General features: G+C 45.6%; 1 protein-coding gene across 1 annotated transcript in view; it reads left to right on the forward strand.

Annotated features, from left to right (window-relative positions):
* LOC309551104 (uncharacterized protein) overlaps positions 1 to 18368 on the forward strand; it is a gene marked incomplete at both ends in the record, with an annotated part of 215915 nt that overhangs the window by 67091 nt on the left and 130456 nt on the right. Inside the window, 3 exons of the mRNA XM_082251550.1 lie at positions 14757 to 15615; positions 15783 to 16335; positions 17008 to 17204. Of these exons, the coding sequence (XP_082107676.1) occupies positions 14757 to 15615; positions 15783 to 16335; positions 17008 to 17204 (1609 nt within the window). The remainder of the gene's footprint in view (positions 1 to 14756; positions 15616 to 15782; positions 16336 to 17007; positions 17205 to 18368) is intronic.

An 18368-nucleotide genomic window follows, 5' to 3' on the forward strand; every position in this document is an offset into this window, starting at 1 on the left:
AAGGTAAAACCAGAGGATACGCGTCCCGACTCCACCAAAGGAAAATCTGGACAATAAAGGTAAAATCAGAGGATACGCGTCCCGACCCCACCAAAGGAAAATCTGGACAATAAAGGTAAAACCAGAGGATACGCGTCCCGACCCCACCAAAGGAAAATCTGGACAATAAAGGTAAAACCAGAGGATACGCATCCCGACCCCACCAAAGGAAAATCTGGACAATAAAGGTAAAACCAGAGAATACGCATCCCGACCCCACCAAAGGAAAATTTGGACAATAAAGGTAAAACCAGAAGATACGTGTCCCGACCCACCAAAGAAAAATCTGGACAATAAAGGTAAAACCAGAGGATACGTGTCCCGACCCCACCAAAGAAAATTTGGACAATAAAGGTAAAACCAGAGGATACGTATCCCGACCCCACCAAAGGAAAATCTGGACAATAAAGATAAAACCAGAGGATATGTGTCCCGACCCCACCAAAGAAAATTTGGACTATAAAGGTAAAACCAGAAGATACGTGTCCCGACCCCACCAAAGAAAAATCTGGACAATAAAGGTAAAACCAGAGGATACGTGTCCCGACCCCACCAAAGAAAATTTGGACAATAAAGGTAAAACCAGAGGATACGTGTCCCGACCCCAACAAGGAAAAATCTGGACAATAAAGATAAAACCAGAGGATACGTGTCCTGACCCCACCAAAGGAAAATTTGGACAATAAAGATAAAACCAGAAGATACGTGTCCCGACCCCACCAAAGAAAAATCTGGACAATAAAGGTAAAACCAGAGGATACGTGTCCCGACCCCACCAAAGAAAATTTGGACAATAAAGGTAAAACCAGAGGATACGTGTCCCGACCCCAACAAGGAAAAATCTGGACAATAAAGATAAAACCAGAGGATACGTGTCCTGACCCCACCAAAGGAAAATTTGGACAATAAAGATAAAACCAGAAGATACGTGTCCCGACCCCACCAAAGAAAAATCTGGACAATAAAGATAAAACCAGAGGATACGTGTCCTGACCCCACCAAAGGAAAATTTGGACAATAAAGATAAAACCAGAAGATACGTGTCCCGACCCCACCAAAGAAAAATCTGGACAATAAAGGTAAAACCAGAGGATACGCGTTCCGACCCCACCAAAGGAAAATCTGGACAATAAAGGTAAAACCAGAGGATACGCGTCCCGACCCCACCAAAGGAAAATCTGGACAATAAAGTTAAAACCAGAGGATACGCGTCCCGACCCCACCAAAGGAAAATCTGGACAATAAAGGTAAAATCAGAGGATACGCGTCCCGACCCCACCAAAGGAAAATCTGGACAATAAAGTTAAAACCAGAGGATACATGTCCGGACCCCACCAAAGGAAAATCTGGACAATAAAGTTAAAACCAGAGGATACGCGTCCTGACCCCACCAAAGGAAAATCTGGACAATGAAGGTAAAACCAGAGGATACGCGTCCCGACTCCACCAAAGGAAAATCTGGACAATAAAGGTAAAACCAGAGGATACGTGTCCCAACCCCACCAAAGGAAAATCTGGACAATAAAGTTAAAACCAGAGGATAAGCGTCCCGACCCCACCAAAGGAAAATCTGGACAATAAAGGTAAAACCAGAGAATACGCATCCCGACCCCACCAAAGGAAAATTTGGACAATAAAGGTAAAACCAGAAGATACATGTCCCGACCCCACCAAAGAAAAATCTGGACAATAAAGATAAAACCAGAGGATACGTGTCCCGACCCCACCAAAGGAAAATTTGGACAATAAAGGTAAAACCAGAGGATACGCATCCCGACCCCACCAAAGGAAAATCTGGACAATAAAGGTAAAACCAGAGGATACGTGTCCCAACCCCACCAAAGGAAAATCTGGACAATAAAGGTAAAACCAGAGGATACGTGTCCAGGCCCCCCCAAAGGAAAATCTGGACAATAAAGGTAAAACCAGAGGATACGCGTCCCGACCCACTAAAGGAAAATCTGGACAATGAAGGTAAAACCAGAGGATACGTGTCCCGACCCACCAAAGGAAAATCTGGACAATGAAGGTAAAACCAGAGGATACGTGTCCAGGCCCCACCAAAGGAAAATCTGGACAATAAAGGTAAAACCAGAGGATACGTGTCCCGACCCCACCAAAGGAACATCTGGGGAAATCACACAGATAACGCATCATATAGGAACATAGGAAATACAATAACACATACAGGAAGCGTGGATGAGGTACACCCTACTCGGTTATGGCTTGCCACAGAGAGTACCAAAATCATGGATAACTTAAGGAGACTTTCCTAAGATGCTGATATCCACCAAACGTACCGTGCCTTGAAAAAGTATTCACGCCCCGTGAAATTTCACACATTTTCTCATGTTACAACCAAAAATGTAAATGTATTTTATTGGGATTTTATGTGATAGACCGACACAAAGTGGCCATAATTGTGAAGTGGAAGGAAAATGATAAATGATTTTCAAAATTAGTTTTACAAATAAATATCTGAAAAGTGTGGGGGGGGGCATTTTTATTCAGCCCCCTTTACTCTGATACCCCTAACTAAAATCTAGTGGAACCAATTGCCTTCAGAAGTCACTTAATTACTAAATAGAGTCCACCTGTTGTCATTTAATCTCAGTGTAAATACAGATGTTCTGTGAAGCCCTCAGAGGTTTGTTAGAGAACCTTACTGAACAAACAGCATCATGAAAGGCCAAGGAACACACCAGACAGGTCAGGGATAAAGTTGTGGAGAAGTTTAAAGCAGGGTTAGGTTATAAAAAAATCTCCCAAGCTTTGAAGATCTCACGGAGCGCTGTTCAATCCATCATGGGAAAATGGAAAGAGTATAGCACAACTGCAACCCTACCAAGACATGGCCGTCCACCTAAACTGACCGGCCGGGCCCCTACCAAGACATGGCCGTCCACCTAAACTGTGTATATAATGTTAGGAATTCCGCGCTAATGGAAACATTTAATAAAAATGGCTGCTGCCTACCTCAAAATATAGTGTGAAGCTATATTCTAAAATATGGTAAATTGGGGAGGTAATATGGCGCTGCCAGGTGTGATGTCACAATAAATGAGAGGTGATGAATAAGATATGGTATGTGATATAAAGAATAAATATAGTAAACCAATGTCTAAAAACCATGTGTAGTACAATATATAAGAAACTCAATAATAAATATTAATTAATAAATACATAAATATGCATATATATATAGTGGATAAATGCAGGTAGGTGACAGTGACCGTATAAATATGAATAGATTATGGTATAAGGAATGTGACCATATAGATGTACATGTGACCATATAAATTATACTGTAAAAAGTGTGACCATATAAATATATAGGTGAATATTATCAAATGTGAATAAATAGACGTGAAACTAGCCACTTAGCTAGGTATAGCAATTGAAATACTAATAAATTATATATTAATGTGACCTCAGGGGAGGAAATAATTTCTTGGTGATAGGTGAATAGTGAAAAAAATATATACTGTATATATTGAGCTATATAATAAATGTACACAAGTGATGTATATAATTCATAAAAATTGTTAAAAAGTTCATGATAAAAATTAAATGTGAAGCGACATCCTTTTAAAATTTGTGAAAGTCCATATTCCAGTGAATAAATTCTGGAGAGAGAAAAAAAGGATTGAATCACGAGGTGGTCTAAAAAAACACAGGTGCTGGGTGAGGAAACCAGTGCTCCCCTCTTATAACTTCCCGCTGTAACGCTCCTGCGTTTTTATAGTGAGCTGGATTTGCAGCTGCAGAATCTCCACTCAGTAGTCATGTAGAGATGTGTTGAATTACCAGATCCAACTCTCCAGACTCATCACTGTGGACCCGCCTGCTTCAGCATACAAATATACATACACTCAATAAGATGTTCCTGGAGTGATAGGATGTATATGACAGTATAGAGGTGGTGTGCTGAAGGGACAGGCGTGAGCAGTGATAGCAATGATAAGCACTTGATAGTAATGTTCAGGAGAGTAGTAGATGGTAATAGGTAGAATGCAGATAGGTTAGTAATCATGTATGGTAATAGGTGGTAAGGACAGCAGATGATACATACAGGAGAGACTAACCCAGTGCAAGGATAGATGGTAGTAGACTCAAGAGCTAGCAATCTATGTAACAGTGCAGATGATAGAATTAGTAATGCATAGATAGTAACAGTCCTTAAGTGCAGAAGTAGATAGTGTAAGTTTGTTATGAAGGAATCCCCTGTGGGGTACTTATCACTAGTGAGGTTAGTAAGTAGAAGGGTCCGGTAGTAAGGGAGTGATCCGGTAGCAAGATACGGGATCAGTAGCGAGGTTCCGGTCTGTTCCAGGTAAAGAGAATAGCTGGAGGCTCCGGCAGCATAAGACAAGGCTGTTAAGCATGCGTTTTGAACGAACAACCTGTGAGAGAAAGCCGGCGATTGAAATAGCCGCTCAGAGCGGTGCTCAGTGATGATGTCATGCGGCTTAAATGTATATGCGTTCCACCTAACTGAAAAGGTGGGACGCAATATGTAACGGAAAATGGGCAATAAGGGTACCGAAGGTACCAGAATCTTACACCCGCACTCACCAGAGGGCAGCACCCCTACAGGGGTAACCAGCGTATAAGATATTGGAATAAGCCCCTCAATCCACCAGGTCGCGTACTCCACTCTCTTCAGATTAGGTATATTTTCACTCTCCCATAGATATATATTATGGACGATAATTCCTCATAAGTATAGTGTATCCATCAGCATAAGCAGATTCCAGACAGTGTAAGGAAAATAAACTCCATATAGTGAAGTACTGTTTATACTAATTGTTTATTGAATGAAAACATAAATTACTCACATTTAAAAGCAATGATCTGTGCTCACAGGTAATAGGGACCGCAAACCCCTCGTGTAGCGACCGGATCTGCGTGTCACTCAGGCGGAACTGACGTAGCTACGCTCTACGCGTTTCGTCATCAAATGACGTCATCAGGCTGCTCTTGATGACGTCATTTGATGACGAAACGCATTTTACAGTATAATTTATATGGTCACATTTACATCTATATGGTCACATTCCTTATACCATAATCTATTCATATTTATACAGTCACTGTCACTTATCTGCACTTATCCACTATATATATGCATATTTATGTATTTATTTATTAATATTTATTATTGGGTTTTTTATATATTGTACTACACATGGTTTTTAGACATTGGTTTACTATATTTATTCTTTATATCACATACCATATCTTATTCATCACCTCTCATTTATTGTGACATCACACCTTGCAGCGCCATATTACCTCCCCAATTTACCATGTCCACCTAAACTGACCGGCCGGGTAAGGAGAGCATTCATCAGAGAAGCAGCCAAGAGGCCCATGGAGCTCTGGAGGAGCTGCAGAGATCCACAGCTCAGGTGGGAGAATCTGTCCACAGGACAACTATTAGTCCTGTGCTCCACAAATCTGCCCTTTATGGAAGAGTGAGAAGAAGAAAGCCATTGGTGGAAGAAAGCCATAAGTTTGTGAGAAGCCATGTTGGGGACACAGCAAACATGTGGAAGAAGGTGGTCTGGTCAGATGAGACCAAAACCAAAACGCTATGTGTGGTGGAAAACTAACACTCCACATCACCCTGAACACGCCATCACATACTTGAAACATGGTGGTGGCAGCTTCATGTTGTGGGGATGCTTTTCTTCAGCAGGGACAGGGAAGCTGGTCAGAGTTGATGGGAAGATGGATGGAGCCAAATACAGGGCAATCTTAGAAGAAAAGACTTGAGACTGGGGCGGAGGTTCACCTCCCAGCAGGACAACGACCCGAAACATCCAGCCAGAGCTACAATGGAATGGTTTACATCAAAGCATATTCATGTGTGTGTTAGAATGGCCCAGTCACAGTCCAGACCTAAATCACATTGAGAATCTGTTGCAAGACTTGAAAATTGCTGTTCACAGATGCTCTCCATCCAATCTGACAGAGCTTGAGATATTCTGCAAAGAAGAATGGGCAGAAATGTCCTCTCTAGATGTGCAAAGCTGGTAGAGACATCCCCAAAAAGACTTGCAGCTGTAATTGCAGGGAAAGGCGGTTCTACAAAGTATTGACTCCGGGGGGTGAATACAAATGCAGCCACACTTTTCACAGATTTATTTGTATAATTTATCATTTTTCTTCCACTTCACAATTATGGCCACTTTGTGTCGGTCTATCACATAAAATCCCAATAAAATACATTTACGTTTTTGGTTTTAACATGACCAAATATTGAAAATTTCAAGGGGTGTGAATACTTTTTCAAGGCACTGTATCTGAGCAAAGTGAGTAAATAATCGAGCAAAACAATAAAATAATAACAGATGTGCACAAGGGGGGACTAAGGAGACATGATGAGCAAATCCGTAGGGACAGTATCGGGTATATTAGGTCTTCCCAGAGAGTTGGTAAGGTTCACTTTAGCGTACCATTTGATAAACTGGGATGGTTTTGTTAGAAGACGAAAGAGCGATCCAAGAATGACTTCCATCATTTGAAACAACAGGCCCGAATTTCTGGGTTATATCATTTAATCATTCAATGTACATGAGTGCCTTGAGCTCCTTTTTAAACTGCTGGTACCATAGGTGTAACACCCTCCTAGATAGGTGTTAGGTAGGAGAGTGGTTTTGGCTCTGCTTACTTATCAGGAGAGCAGCAGGCAAAACAAACATAGATGCCCTCTGCCTATCAGGGAAGCTTGATTCGTAGTTAGACCATGTGCTCAGTGTGTGATGCATTTGGGCTGAGGGAGTGTCCCCACTGTGTCCAATGGGGAGGCACGTTGGACAGTGGAGGAAACCCAGCCAATGACACATAGACTTTGATACTATCCCATGGGTTTGGCATAGAGAGTGATGCATTATGGGATAGGGTATAAAAGTCAGGAGCACATGAGGCAGGGGGTCTTTGGGCGGGAAGCCAGGTCCCAGAGGGAGGGTGGATGGTGGTGTGTGGCTGAATCCAGAGGTCCAGGAGAAGCTGACTGGTGGAGCTGAGGGCAACGGTGACTCTGGAAAAACAGTGTCTGTGAGTACAGAGGAACTTGCCCGGGGGTCTGCCCAGGAAGGGGACCACTCCGGAGTGTAGAGTCAGTGGACGGGTGTCAGCACACAGTGAGAGAGAAAGGGGATGCCAAGATAGAACCCTGAAGATAATTACAAGCAGGAACATTTATTCTATCTTCATTCCAGTGGCAGAGTGAAGCAGCGGCTTAGCCGAATCCTCAAGTCAGTTGTCTTCAATACTGTGAATAGTTACTAGTTGGAGTATCCCACTCATCCCTTTTCCACCCCAGTTCCAAATAAAACCACAAAACAACAACCCCTAGACTGATCATTGACTGAGCCAAGTAATTAAAGTGATACATTTCTGCAAGCAGTTGCTATGGGTAACCCAGAAAGTGTTATATTCAGCAGTCCTCTAGGGGGCAGTATTACATAGGGATCGATGGCTAGTAGTGATATCGCGAACCTAAAATTTGCCGTTCGCGAACGGCGAACGCGAACCTCCGCAAATGTTCGCGAACCGGCGAACCGCCATAGACTTCAATAGGCAGGCGAATTTTAAAAGACACAGGGACTCTTTCTGGCCACAATAGTGATGGAAAAGTTGTTTCAAGGGGACTAACGCCTGGACTGAAGGGGATGCCGGAGGGGGATCCATGGCAAAACTCCCATGGAAAATTACGTAGTTGACGCAGAGTCGGGTTTTAATCCATAAAGGGCATAAATCACCTAACATTCCTAAATTGTTTGGAATAACGTGCTTTAAAACATCCAGTGTGTGAATACGATCAGGTATGATGTTGTATCGATCAGGTAGTGTAAGGGTTACGCCCGCTTCACAGAGACAGACCAAACTCCCCGTTTAACGCACCGCAAACAACCGCAAACAGGCCACAACCGACCAAAATGGGACAGGAACTGGGCTTTAAGGGTTAGGGTTATGGCTTAGGGTTTAACATTAAGGTTAGGGTCAGACCTAGGGCTAGGGTTAGAGTTAGGGTTAGAATTAGGGTTAGGGCTAGGGTTAGGGTTATTTTTAGTGCTTAGGGTTAGAGGGTTAGGGGTAGGGGTAGGGTTAGAATTTAGGGTTAGGAATTTAGGGTTAGGGTTAGGGGGTTAGGGTTAGATAGAGTTTGTTTTAAGGTTGGATAGGGTTTGGGGTTAGAGTTTAGGGTTTGGGTTAAGGTTAGGGTTAAGGGTTAGGGTTAGTGTGAGGGTTATGGCTTAGGGTTAGCGTTAGGGTTAGGGTCAGGCCTAGAGCTAGGGTTAGAGTTAGGATTAGCATTAGGGTTAGGGCTATGGTTTCGGCTAGGGTTAGGGTTTTTTTTTAGTGCTAGGTTTAGAGGGTTAGGGTTAGGGTTAGAGGGTTAGGGTTAGAATTAGGGCTATGGTTATTTTTAGGGCTAGGGTTAGGGTTATAGGGTTAGGGGGTTAGGGTTAGAGGGTTAGGGTTAAGGTTAGATACTTAGGGTTAGAGCGTTAGGATTAGGGTTAGGTTTAGGGTAAGGGTTAGGGTTATGGTTCGAGGGTTAGGGTTATGGTTAGAGGGTTAGGGCTTAGGGTTAGGGATAGATACTTATGGTGAGGGTTAGGGTTAGATACGTACGGTTAGGGTTAGGGTTAGAGTTTGGGATAGGGTTAGATACTTAGGGTTAGGGTTAGAGTGTTAGGATTAGGGTTAGGGTAAGGGTTAGGGTTAGGATTAGGGTTAGAGGGTTAGGGTGTTACAGTTAGGTTTATGGTTATAGTTAGAGGGTTAGGGTTGGGGTTAGAGGGTTAGGGTTATAGTTTAGGGTTAGGGTTAGAGTTAGGGTTAGGGTTGGGGTTAAGGTTAGGGTTAATGGTTAGGATTAGGGGTTAAGGTTAGGGGTTAGTGGTTAGGGTTAGGGTTGGGTGAGGTTTGGGTTAGGGCTTGTCTAGGGCTAGGATTGGGGGTTAGGGGTTAGGGTTAGGGTTAGATACTTAGGGTTAGGGTTAGATACATAGGGTTAGGGTTAGATACCTAGGGTTAGCATTAGGGGGTTAGGGTTAGAGGGTTAGGGTTAGGTTAGGGTCAGGGCTAGGGTTAGATATAGAGGGTTAGGGTTATATACATAGGGTTAGGGTACGGATTTGATACATAGTATTAGGGTTCCAGTTAGGGATGATCGAACTTTTGAAAAGTTTGGTTCGACCAGAACACCCGAACCTCCCAAAAGTTCGGCCCGGATTTCAGAACCCCATTGAAATCAATGGGACCCGAACTTCGGTAATCAAAAAACACAATAAACCCAAGCCCTAAAACCCAATAAATGCCCCTAAAAAGTGCCTAGGGTTCTGTGTCATGCCCCAGGGACTATTAATCACACAAAAAAAAGTTCTTAAAAATTGTCATTTTTAATAGAGAGCCAATTATTGGAAAAATTAAAAAAAAAATTCTTTGGATTTAGTGTCTGGGGGGTCTAAAAAGTGTACCTGTGAAGTTTCAGCTCTGTAGCATGTCCAGAACCCCCCAAAAATTTGCATTTTTCTTATAATTTTTATTAGAACAGGAATACGGCTTCTCTACGGCGTTTTTTCTTGCAGGCATTTATCAGGCATTTTTGGAGGCAGGCATGACTTTTTTTTGGATTTAGTGTCTGGGGGGTCTAAAAAGTGTACCTGTGAAGTTTCAGCTCTGTAGCATGTCCAGAACCAGAAAAAAAAAAGATCATTTTTTAGTAGAGCAGGGATGGTGGAACCTTCCTTTTACACCTATATGATCTTTTTTTTCTGGTTCTGGACATGCTACAGAGCTGAAACTTCACAGGTACACTTTTTAGACCCCCCTGACACTAAATCCAAAAAAAAAAAGTCATGCCTGCCTCCAAAAATGCCTGATAAATATATATAAAAAAAAATAAATAAAAGCAGACTGATATACCAGCCCTAAAAAGGGCTTTTTGGGGTGCTGTCAGGATGCTGTCCTTACAGCAGGAGTGGACACAGAACACTGGCCTAGCTAATGATTTCCCTATTAATTCAGCAGCAGCACTTTCCCTGCTCTAACTAACACTGCAGCTTCAGAATGAATCTAAGATGGATGCTGCCCTTGCTTTTTTATAGGAGGTGGGAGGGTGTGGGAGGGAGGGTATGCTGATTGGCTGGAATGTGTCTGCTGACTGTGAGGTACAGGGTCAAAGTTTGCCTCAATGATGAAGTATAGGGGGCGGACCGAACATCGCATATGTTCGCCCGCAGAGGCAAACGCGAACATGCGAAGTTCGCCAGGAACTGTTCGGGACATCTCTAATGGCTAGGTGCAAGCCTTCAAGATAGTCCTGCATGTCGGTAATAGGCAATGGTACACCCATTAAGAAAGTCGGGCAGTGGAGGGCGAAGGAGTTACTGTGGCTCAGGTTGCGCAGCCAAAAACGCAAAGCAGCGGGTCCTTGGGGAGTGTAATAGATGTGATGCCATGGATGTAGGACAGCAGGTGACCACAAAACGCAGCGATGGCGGTGCTAGCCTGGGGTGATGGGTGCCACATCAAGGGCAAAAAGATAACAAATGATCATCTGCAACAATCAAGGATGGGATATAGGCTCTATGTAGAATCCTAAAGTGTGTTTCTCGTCATACCTCATTTATCATAATTTTTTGGGTTTAGGGATAACCTTCCAGCAGCATTTCAGTAAAGTCAGGGGCCATGGGGGCGTGGCTGAAACGTTAATGTGAGCAGACGTGTCTTGAGCCGGCTCTGTAATCCTGACTGCAATTATCCTGTTTTTTGGACCCGCTTACCCGCTACAATTGCCCGATTGCTCTGCACCCGTGTCTGCCTCCCCCCAGTGACCGCTCCGAGCACCCGGCTGCCTCAATCTGCCATGACCAAGAAGAAAGAGGACCGCGCTTCTAACACCAAGCAGGCCCAAGATGGCGGCGCCCCGCTCCCTCAGCGTGCGGGCCGCGATAAACAACCAACTGCACTAGCCAAACTGGGGAAATTCGCCCGCGACCCTACGAAGCACCAACCTCTCACCGTCGGCCTCCTCACCAGCTTCCCGGACTGCTCCATCTCCTCCCTCGGCAGCGATGTCTCCGCGCCTTGAGCACCCGGCCGGGTCTTCTCAGGGGAACACAGTGAGTACTCCATCAGGGACTGTAGAAGGCTCTGGACCACTGGGGGACGCTGAACAGGCTACCCTCACCATGCAGGATGTCTTAACAGCTGTGCACACTTATGGTGCATCCCTCTATGAACTGTCCATTGAAGTTAAAAGCATGAAGGAGGGCCTGTTGCACATCAGGCAGGACATGCAGAAGATGAGGGAGCGAACCACGGCCCTGGAAGGCCGCGTGAGTGCTGTAGAGGATGATTTACCCCCCCTTATTCAAGACGTACGTATGAATTCTTCAGGGGTTACTGAGGCGATGCATAGGTTATATGGAGAATCGACTACGCCGCAGTAATCTGCGCTTAGTGGGCATCCCCAAAAAATCTGAGGGCAAAGCGCCAGTGGAATTTATTGAACAGTGGTTGATTTCTACTTTTGGGAAGGACAACCTCTCACCATTCTTTTCTGTGGAGCGGGCACACAGGGTGCCTTTCAGGGCTCCACCACCAGGGGGCCCTGATCGACCATTTCTATTGAAGCTGCTGCACTACAAGGACAGGGACATTATATTAAAACTTGCCCGACAGCAACCTCGATACAGGGCGCCAGGATCTCTATATACCCTGATTTCTCGGCAGCCCTGCAGAAGCAGAGGGCGAGATTTATTGACATCAAGAAACGCCTGCGTGCCATCCCCTTGGTGTATTCCATGATGTACCCGGAAAAACTGTGCGTGGTTGCGAATGGCACAGTTCACTTCTTTGAGAATCCCACCTTGGCAGCTAACTGGTTGGATTGCCAGGAACTGCACCTTAGAGCGGCTGCGGAATGATGCTATCTTCAAGCAAGTATGAGGATTTCTGTTCTGACTGGGTCTACTAGTCCCCTGTTTGGAGCCATAGTGCAGTGTTCTGATTGAAGTTTTATGGCTCTACTCAGGGCCGGTGCTTCCACTAGGCAAACTAGGCAGCCGCCTAGGGCGCATTGCCACCTAGGGGCGCAGCCATGAGTCGGCACTCTCTCTCCATCATGAATGATCCTTGTTAGCTGAGGGGAGGGGCGGCTGTGGGGGAAGAAGAAGGGGCAGTGGAAGATGCCAGGTGTCTTGGGCAGTGTGGAACTACCAGGCCCTGGCTTTCCACCACTGTGGGGGGGCCCTAAGAGGCAGGAAGTGAGTCCACCAGCGTGCTGCCTGAATGATGATCCTCTTCGGCTGGAGCTAAGCGGCCTTAACCCCAAGCAGGAAGTGACTCTCTGCACTGAGCTGATGGGCAGCCATTCATTTCCCTGGGTTGGTATTAAGCAGGGAGCTGAGGAGAGCTGAGCCTGAGCCAGAGCTCGGCACTGGAGGGCAGAACCTTATACTGGAGCAGAAGCGACGAGGCACCAGAAGGGTCTGAGGAGTTTGGTGATGAAATAAGTGTGGAGCTCTCTGACTGCTGCTTTTCCCTCCACCAGGAGCAGGTTGGAGCTGTGGTGAGCACTGTGGTCCAGGAGAGGAGCGTCCTGGGAGAAGGAATAAGCAGGATCATGGTGAAGGAGGACAGAGTGCGGGCCACTCTCTTCATACCGCCCAGTGAGTGTGCCCAGAACAGGGAATTGGGGTCCCTGTGTGTTACATGGAGCATCCCTGGTATGAAAGGGAATCGGGGTTATCAGGTGTGCCATTGGGAATCAGAGTCACTAGGTGTGACATGGGGGATAGGGGTCACTGGGTGTAACAGGGGTTCGGGGTCACCAGGTGAGCCATGAGGAATTGGGGTGCCTGGGTGTGCCATGGGGGAATGGGGTCCCCAGATGTGACACAGAGAAACATTAGGGTCCCAAAGTGTGACATGGAGGAACATCAGGGTCTGACATATAGGAACATTGGGGTCACTGGGTATGACAGCATGACATGGAGGAAAACACTGGGTCCCTGGGTGTGACATGGAGGAACATTGGGGTCAGTGGATATGACAGCATGACATGGAGGAATATTGGGGTATCAGGGTGTCACATGCAAAAACATCAGTGTCCCTGGGTGTGACATGGAGGGACATCAGGATCCCCGGGTGTGACATGGAGGAATATGGGGGTCACTAGATATGAGAGCATAACATGGAGGAAGCATCAGATCAGGGTCACTGGGTATGACATAGAGGAGTTTTTAACCATTTCTCTTTTTTTTTTCTTTTTTTTTGGGGGGGGGGCGCAAGTAGCTGGTCTTGCCTAGGGCGTAAAATTATCTAGCACCGGCCCTGGCTCTACTGTTCTCTCACCTTTTGAAGCCCGTGGAAGGGAAGTTCTGGGTTTCTGAGTTTGTCGGAGTTCAGGCCCTCTTCTCCTACCCCCCCGCCCCGTTGTAGCCTGCTGGCTGTTCCCTGTGGGGCATGGATGGATGTGGCTTTGCTGGCTGCTCTCCATCAGGTTTCGTTGTTACAGTTTTTTTTTTGTTGTGTGGTTTTCTTTCTTTTTTTTGTTGTCTGGCCTACTTTTTGGTGAATTCCCCCATGGTGATCTACCTCCTAATCCGGGTACTGCTACTTGTGTCCACTGGTCACTTTTCCTTTTGCTGCAGGGCGAGTTCCCCCGCTGGGACCTGGCCCACCGGCTTGTTGGTGGCTTCCCATGCCACCATCCTATGCTGAACATTCCCCGTGGCTGACACTAAAGACTCTCTGCTCTCATGGAATGTGCGGGGACTGGGGGACTCTCGTAAGCGCACTGCAGTGATGACCTTGCTGTCGCACCATGGTCCTGCCCTGGTGTGCCTGCAGGAAACTCACCTTACACTGGACACGACCGGGTGTCTCCGCTCTCGGAGGTTTCCGGTTCAATTTCACTCTTTTCACAGCCAGTATTCAAGGGGGGGTTTCTATTTTGATTTCAGCCTCTGCTAAATTTGAATCTTTGGACTTCATGATAGACTCTTAGGGCAGGTTCATCTTTTTGTTTGGAATGTGGAATGTCTTTAAATGTACTATCGCAAATGTATATCTTCCTCCCCCGTTCTCTTTTGAGGTGCTAGAGTGTCTGTCTCGGTTTATTGGGAAACATCCCCAGGTACCAGTACTAGTGTTGGGTGATTTTAATAACGTCCTTGACCCGACCCTGGATGTATATAAAAGATTCTGCCCAGGAGGCTCCAGAACGCCCACTCCCTTTGCCAGATTTATGGGGGAGTTGGGCCTTGTGGATCTTTCAACAAAGGGACTTCCAGCGCTAACTGTGATATCTCTCACTCTCAGGAATGAATAAAGTCAAATTACCGTGTGGTGCTGCTGCTAATTAATGCTGATTCAGCATAAGTCAGTGAATGGGGGGGAGGGGCAGCAGCGCTATCCCACGGTACATAGTCTACAATGTAACTCAGGCAGGCTTGATGGAAAACCTTGAAAAGTTTATTTATAAAAATTATATATAGTGATGATGATTGTTTGCCATGGACCGCACGGACAGACTACAATACATTTTTGATCGCATAGTGTCACACGAGAGACACCATGATGATCATCATGGTAGTATCAAGACCTTGGGAGGTAGGAATAATCTCCCCCATACTGAGGCCTTTGAGTTGGAAATGAGGAAGGCTTTTTTCCAACTCCAAAATGCCAAACAGTACGAAGCCACACAATGGTGGGATCTATCGTTTCTGCAGAAATATATTCAGCTAGGCATCACTCCTAGGGGACTCCGTATCAAGAAGCAATGCAGCTTCTTGGACGAAGACCTCAAGAAGGAGTGGCAATTCCTGGCTGAATTTTGCACCATGAAGTGGATTAAGGTGATTATCAAACAGAGGGAAAAGAAGCTTGTGCTTGCACAGCAAAAGGTTCTAGAGAAAGAGGAGGAGTTAAGTAAATTTAGCACATCTTGTCTTTTTGACAAATGGAGAAAGGTACTCGATGTGAATGTCAAAAAGAATGAGGACTCTCTGGTTGATAAAAAGGTTGGGAAATTGGAGCGGGACATCTCCGATTACCAGGAAGGCCGAGTGTTTGAATGGAAGCGACCTATACAACAGATTACTGGGAGGCCCAAAAAATCTCAAGATATCCTTTCAGTAAAGCCAACTAAAAGTAATCATAATACCAAGAGAAAGGTGAACCACAAATCCACCAAGGTCCCCTATAGTCGACAGACCAATATGGCTCCAGTAGACAAGGTAACAGACCAACAGTCAGTTCCTGTTGTTCCTGACAATCATGAACCAAGCCATCCCCCCACAACACAGAATACAGACCCTGTCATTACTGTGGAGGATGAGATCATACCGACAGTTAATCTACTGGGTTTACCCAATATGGAACAGGTCAGAACTCCCCCGAAGGCTAGCTTTCCGAGGGTAATGGATGACCTTAATACTAATTTTTCCCTACCCTTATCTAACAAATACAGCCCCTTAGCACGTGATCTTGATAATTTCATGCTGGAAGGGAGTCATACTGGGGACACGTCAAATGTATTAAGAGCTGAAGGTAATTTTTTAGTCCAACCTCCAAGGGGAGTTATAAAAGAAAAAAGAAAGTTGGACGAGGTAGATGAGGAGGTAAACGAGAAAAGAGGAAGCAAGAAAGAAAAAACAGAGGTGAAGGGATAGAAAATACGATGAAAATTTACAACCTTTCATCGTATTCTCTTACAGGTGCTGAACTGGCGTTGCTGAAAAAAGGACTCAGTTTCTCCCCTTCAGCAGCACCAAACAAGTTTGGTCTGTTTAAGGATCTGAATAAATTCATCCGTACCTTGACATTAAAGAGACATTACTCTGAATATGGGAAAGGTAAGGATATACCATCAGAAATTCCGGTAATCACAGAGCCTAACAATGTAAATGATAATGAAATTTTGTCCGTCCTACAGGAACTATGGGTAGAAGGGAATGTAGAGGGTTCTTTCGAGTTTAGTTTGGATCCAGAGGTTGTTCACACCAATCTCAAGCCTGCATCCACTTTCTTTCCCGTTCGGTCCAAGGGTCCCTATATAGAGACTTACTATCAGGCTGTGTATAGAGACCTTGCCCAGCTGTGTGATGATTCGCACAAGAATGGAAGATCTCCAAATCTAACCAACCTAGAGAAACAAGCACTTAAAAACCTTACAGCTAATAAAAACATCATTATCAAGCAGGCAGATAAGGGAGGCAGCCTGGTGGTCATGAATAAACTCGATTATATACAGGAAAGTTATCGTCTGCTGTCAGACCCTGATACATATATGTTGCTTAGATCTGATCCCCTCCCTGCCTTTCAACTTGAACTCCAGACCTTGGTCAACAAAGCATGGAGAGAGGGTCTTTTGGACAAAAAAGAGAGAGCATTCTTGCTTCCCCCTGTTGTTAGTACTCCGTATTTCTATCACCTGCCCAAGGTCCATAAATCTTTGACAAACCCGCCTGGCAGACCGATAGTAGCGGGCATGGATGGGTTTACCAAGGGTCTGTCAGTATATATAGACCATTTTCTTCAGCCGATTGTCAGCTACCTGCCATCCTACATTAGGGATTCCAGTCAAGTGATTGATACCCTGAGCCACTACAAGTGGGAGGATAACTACATGTGGGCCTCCCTGGATGTATCCTCGTTGTACACCTCGATCCCGCACAACATAGGTCTGAGGGCTATTCAACATTTTTTAACTAGCTGTGGTAACATCAATTCCGAGCAGGCCAATTTTATAGTTGACTGCACGGATTTTTGTTTATCACATAACTATTTTACGTTCCTGGACCGTTTCTATCTCCAACTCAAAGGAACAGCGATGGGGGCTAATTTTGCCCCCTGTTATGCCAACCTGACCATGGGCCACTGGGAGGAGTTGTACATCTGGGCCAACAATCCCTTTGCTCGACATCTCGTGTACTATGGCAGATACATAGATGATGTCCTGCTCATTTGGGATGGAGGTCCGGATGTCTTCTCCTCCTTTGTGGCCCATTGCAATAACAACGAAATGGGTTTGACTTTTACCCATGTTCTGGATGCGGATGAGCTGGTGTTCCTTGATCTGGTCCTATTGCATGAGGATGGCAACATCATCAGTAAGAATCATGTGAAGTCGGTGGGAGGTAATTCTTACCTCCATTTTTCCAGCTGTCACCACTAGGGTTGAGCGAACACCTAGATGTCCGTGTTCGACGGGTTCGGCCGAACTTTAAAAAAAAGTCCGGGTCCGTGTCCCGGACTTTTACCGAACTTTTCCCGGACACCGAACCCCATTGAAGTCAATGGGGACCCGAACTTTAAGGCACTAAAATGGCTCTAAAACACCAAAGGAAAGGGCTAGAGTGCTGCAAATGGCAGCAAAACGTAATTAAGAGCATGGCAAGTGCTCTGCAAACAAATGTGGATAGGGAAATAACTTAAAACAACAAAAAAAAAACAGAAAAATAAAACAATGTTCTTCTTCATCTCTGAAGGACGAGGCCCATATGGAGTAGGAGGGAGGTTGAGGTGGTGGTGGATGTGGCGGTGACATAGGCGTGCGCACAGGGTGTGCTGGGTGTGCCTGGGCACACCCTAATCACCTAGGGCACATAGCATTGCCAGTGAGGAGATGGGAAAGATCTCCCTGGGACCTGCTCTGCTCTATTTCTCCTTGCCTACAGGTACATGGCCCCGATACATTACTCTCCCTGCTGGCAAACACATGCATGTGTATTTCAACTTTGGGGTGCACACCTTAATGCAATAGGCTGCGCACACCTATGGGCGGTGTAGGTGGAAGCGGCGGTGGAGGAGGACCAGGGCCGGATTAACAGCATCATGGGCTTGGTGCTGAGGATTTTGAAGGGCCTTAAGGGCCGTGCCTTGCCATGCACCCAGAGGAGGAAGGGTGCAGCCATGCATGCCTAATTCAACATGGGATGCTGTCTCTGAAGCCCATAAACACATCCATGCATCGCCAACTGTCCCTCCTTGTCCGGCCTTCACGCTGTGTGGGGAGGTTCTGAGGGTGCTGCCTGGGGAAGCGAGCATAGAAGCCAGACTTCTGTGTTTACAAGTGACAGAAGAGCGGTCACAGTGAATATGGCCAACCCGGGGCCTATATAAAAGGTAGGGGCCTGGAGCTGCAGCTCCAATAGCCCCTACATTAATCTGGCCCTGAGGAGGAGGACGAGGTAGCCAACACTGCTTCTTTTCAAAAATTTTAAATGAGGGTACACCCCAAAAGAGTGAGAAAGAGCAAAAATGAAACAATGGGTGGGTAAGGTCGGTATCCATTGCTATTC

The sequence above is a fragment of the Pelophylax lessonae genome, assembly GCF_965119305.1.
Source record: "Pelophylax lessonae genome assembly, chromosome: 1".
Classification (NCBI taxonomy): Eukaryota; Metazoa; Chordata; class Amphibia; order Anura; family Ranidae; genus Pelophylax; species Pelophylax lessonae.